General features: G+C 63.3%; 1 protein-coding gene across 1 annotated transcript in view; it reads left to right on the forward strand.

Annotated features, from left to right (window-relative positions):
- KCP (kielin cysteine rich BMP regulator) overlaps positions 1-3,476 on the forward strand; it is a 63,635-nt gene that overhangs the window by 41,613 nt on the left and 18,546 nt on the right. The window contains exons 24-26 of the mRNA XM_029913620.1: positions 1,488-1,670; positions 2,153-2,323; positions 2,499-2,675. Of these exons, the coding sequence (XP_029769480.1) occupies positions 1,488-1,670; positions 2,153-2,323; positions 2,499-2,675 (531 nt within the window). The remainder of the gene's footprint in view (positions 1-1,487; positions 1,671-2,152; positions 2,324-2,498; positions 2,676-3,476) is intronic.

Raw genomic sequence — 3,476 nt, forward strand, 5'->3', positions numbered from 1 at the left:
GGTGCCCCTCACTCCCAACCCACAGCCCCCTGCTACCCCAGCCCTGGCTCCCAAACCCCCGGTGCCCCTCACTCCCGACCCACAGCCCCCTGCTACCCCAGCCCTGGCTCCCACCCCCAGTGCCCCTCACTCCTGACCCACAGCCCCCTGCTACCCCTGCCCTGGCTCCCAAACCCCCGGTGCCCCTCACTCCCGACCCACAGCCCCCTGCTGCCCCGGCCCCCACCCCCGGTGCCCGACCCAAACTCCCGTGTAACGATGCTGCCTCTGGCGGGACACTACTGAGAGTATCAATTCAGGACAAATTGCTTAGAGCAGGGCAGTCACAGCCCCAGGCTGGGGTTTCTATGCACACCAAACCAGCCAAACATCGAGGACTTCGGTCTCACCCCACTGGCTAACCACAAGTCACACATGCAATTCCCTCAGACACTCCAGTTTCCCAGGATCACCAGCAGTGCCACTCGTTATGGGGATGAATGGTTATGAAAACCAATACCCCAGTAAAAGAAAAAAAGGTTCTCCTGATCCCAAAGGACCAAGCCCCAGACCCAGGTCAATATACAAATCAGATCTTACCCACAAATCACGTCGTTGCCAATCCTTTAGAATCTAAAATCTAAAGGATTATTCATAAAAAGAAAGAAATATAGATGAGAGTTAGAATTGGTTAAATGGAATTAATTCCGTACAGTAATGGCAAAGTTCTTGGTTCAGGCTTGTAGCAGTGATAGAATAAACTGCAGGTTCAAATCAAGTCTCTGGAGTACATTCACAGCTGGGATGGGTCCACAGTCCTTTGTTCAGAGCTTCAGTTTGTAGCAGAGTCCCTCCAGAGGTAAGAAGAAGGATTTAAGACAAGATGGAGGAGCTGCAGCAGTTTTGTATAGTCTCTTGTCATGTGGCCTCTCTTTCTTTGTTCCCTAGACATTCATCCAACACATGGCAAAAAAAAACCTCAGAGTTCTGTCCATAGGCAGGTCCCTGCATACTTTGCTGAGTGACAAGGTGTATCTGCCTTCTCTCAATGGGGCAATTGTATAGTTGATGGTCCTTAATGGGCCATCAAGCAGGCTAGGCAGTGCTGGGGCCAAACTGTCTGGGGTGTCACCCAGAAGCACTGCAGAAGTTTGAAATACAGACAGTATAGAGCCAATATTCATATCTTCAACTACAAAAATGATACACACATATAGACAGCATAATCATAATCAGCAACCCATAACCTTGTCTAAGACACCTTAATACAAGATTTGGTGCCACTACAGGACTTTGGTTGCAACAATGATCTCTACGGTCCCAGTTCATATTAATAACGTCACACCCCAGTGCTCCTCACTCCCAATGTGCAGCCCCTGCTGTCCCAGCCCTGGGCCATGGATTGGACTGAGACTTGGGGATTCCCTTCCCTCCTGTCCTGGGCTGCACCTGTGGGTGTCGGGCACTCTATCCCCGGCACCCCCTCAACCGCCCCTTTCTCCTCCCAGAGCCCCCGGCTGGCTGCCTCTACGCGGGCGTCTCCTACCAGCACACGCAGCGATTCTACGACCCCTCGGACTCCTGCCGCCACTGCATCTGTGCCAACGGGACCGTCACCTGCCAGCGCCAGCCTTGCGCCCCCGTTCTCTGCACCCACCCCCTGCGGCAGGACTGCTGCCGCTCCTGTGATGGTACCCCCTGAGCCCCCCCACTGGGCCCCCCATGGGCCACACTGGGCCCCCCGGTCCCGCTGGGGCCCCCATGGGCTTCCCTGGGCCCCCTGGATCCCCTGAGGCTCCTGCTGACCCCCTCTACCTCTGTGTTCTGCACCCACCCCTGCAGCGGGACTGCTGCCGCTCCTGCGACTGTACCCCCCCCAAGCCCCCGGCTGGGCCCCCCGACCCCCCTGGTGGGCTCCCCGAGTCCCCCCGTGGGGGCCCACAGCCCCAGCCCTCTGTGCCCACCCCCTGCGGCGGGACTGCTGCCGCTCCTGTGACGGTATCCCCCAAGTCTCCTGCTGGGCCCCCCAAGCCCTCTGCAGCCCCGTGCTCTGCTCCCCCCTGCAGCAGGACAGCTGCCTCCTACAACAGGAACACCTCCCCACGGCCCCTGCCCCACGTCTCTGCTCCTGCCCCACTCTCCTGCCCGGTGCCATCGCCCGCTCTGCCCCCAGGCTGCCTGTACCAGGGGAAGGAGCTGCCCAACGGGGAGCAGTTCCCGGACCCCACGGAGCCGTGCCGCGTCTGCACCTGCTGGGAGGGCAGCGTCTCCTGCCAGCCCAGGGCCTGCCCGCTGCTCCAGTGCCCCTTCCCTGCCCGGGGGCCGTGCTGCCAGGTCTGCGAAGGTGGGTTGGGCGTGGGGCGTGGGTGGAGGCTGGGCTGGGCTAGCCCATGGGGGTGCTGGGCTCCACCAGCCGGAGTGCCAGGGCTGGGGGGTGGGTCAGCCCCTGGGCGGGGTCTTGGGCTCTCACCCTCCCAGCAGCGCCTGGCACCAGGCTCACTCTGTCTGGCCCCCCACAGGCTGCGAGTACCTGGGCGAGGGTTACCTCGATGGCCAGGAGTTCCCAGACCCCCAGGACGCCTGCGGCCGCTGCGCCTGCCTCCGTGGCTTCGTCACCTGCACCAAGACGCCCTGCGACCCGCCAGGCTGTCGCCACCCCACCAGTCCCCCCGGCAAGTGCTGCCCCATGTGCCAGGGTGAGTGGGGCTGGGGGGAGAGCGGGCACTGCATGGCAAGGCCACTCTCCGCCACCACCTGGCCACGGCTGGGGAACCTCAGTCCATGTTAAAGTGAAGGGGTACGGCCAGCGCCCCCCAGCCGCACTGGTGCCCCTCACTCCTGACCCTCAGCCCCCTGCTAGCCCAGCCCTGGGCTCCCCCTGGTGCCCCTCAATCTCAACCTGCAGCCCCTTGCTGTCCTAGCTCTGCCCCCCCCAGCCCCACTGGTGCCCCTCACTCCCAACTCGCAGCCCCCTACTAGCCCAACCCAGCTCTGCCCCCCCCCAGCCCCACTGGTGCCCCTCACCCCTGACCAGCTCTGGGCAGAGCCATGGGGCAGGGTGGAGACAATCGATGGCTCCAGCGTTTCCGTTCCTCACGGGCACCGCAGGCAGACCTGGGCCGGGTACTGGGCTGAGCTGGTTCGGCCATTCCCAGTGGCATGGCAGGCGCCGGGGAGGAGAGGGGAGGGTGGCCCAGTGGTTAGGGCGCTCTCATGGGGTGGAGGAGGCGGGTTTTACTCCCGCCCTGCTGCCGATGCCTTGCTTGACCCTGGGCAGGTTCTGGGCCTCAACCTCCGGCCTGGCCATCGCGATGCCAGCCCGGCCTGGCCCCCCCGAGCGGAGCCTGAGGCGACGCTGACCCCGGCCTGGCCCCGGAGCTGAGCCTGAGGCGACGCCGGCCCCGGCCTGGCCCCGGAGCTGAGCCTGAGGCGACGCCGGCCCCGGCCTGGCCCCCCGAGCGGAGCCTGAGGCGACCCCGGCCCCGGCCCTGGCCTGG

This window comes from Terrapene carolina, unplaced genomic scaffold (genome assembly GCF_002925995.2).
Source record: "Terrapene carolina triunguis isolate 2854851 unplaced genomic scaffold, T_m_triunguis-2.0 Scaffold750, whole genome shotgun sequence".
Lineage (NCBI taxonomy): Eukaryota > Metazoa > Chordata > Testudines > Emydidae > Terrapene > Terrapene triunguis.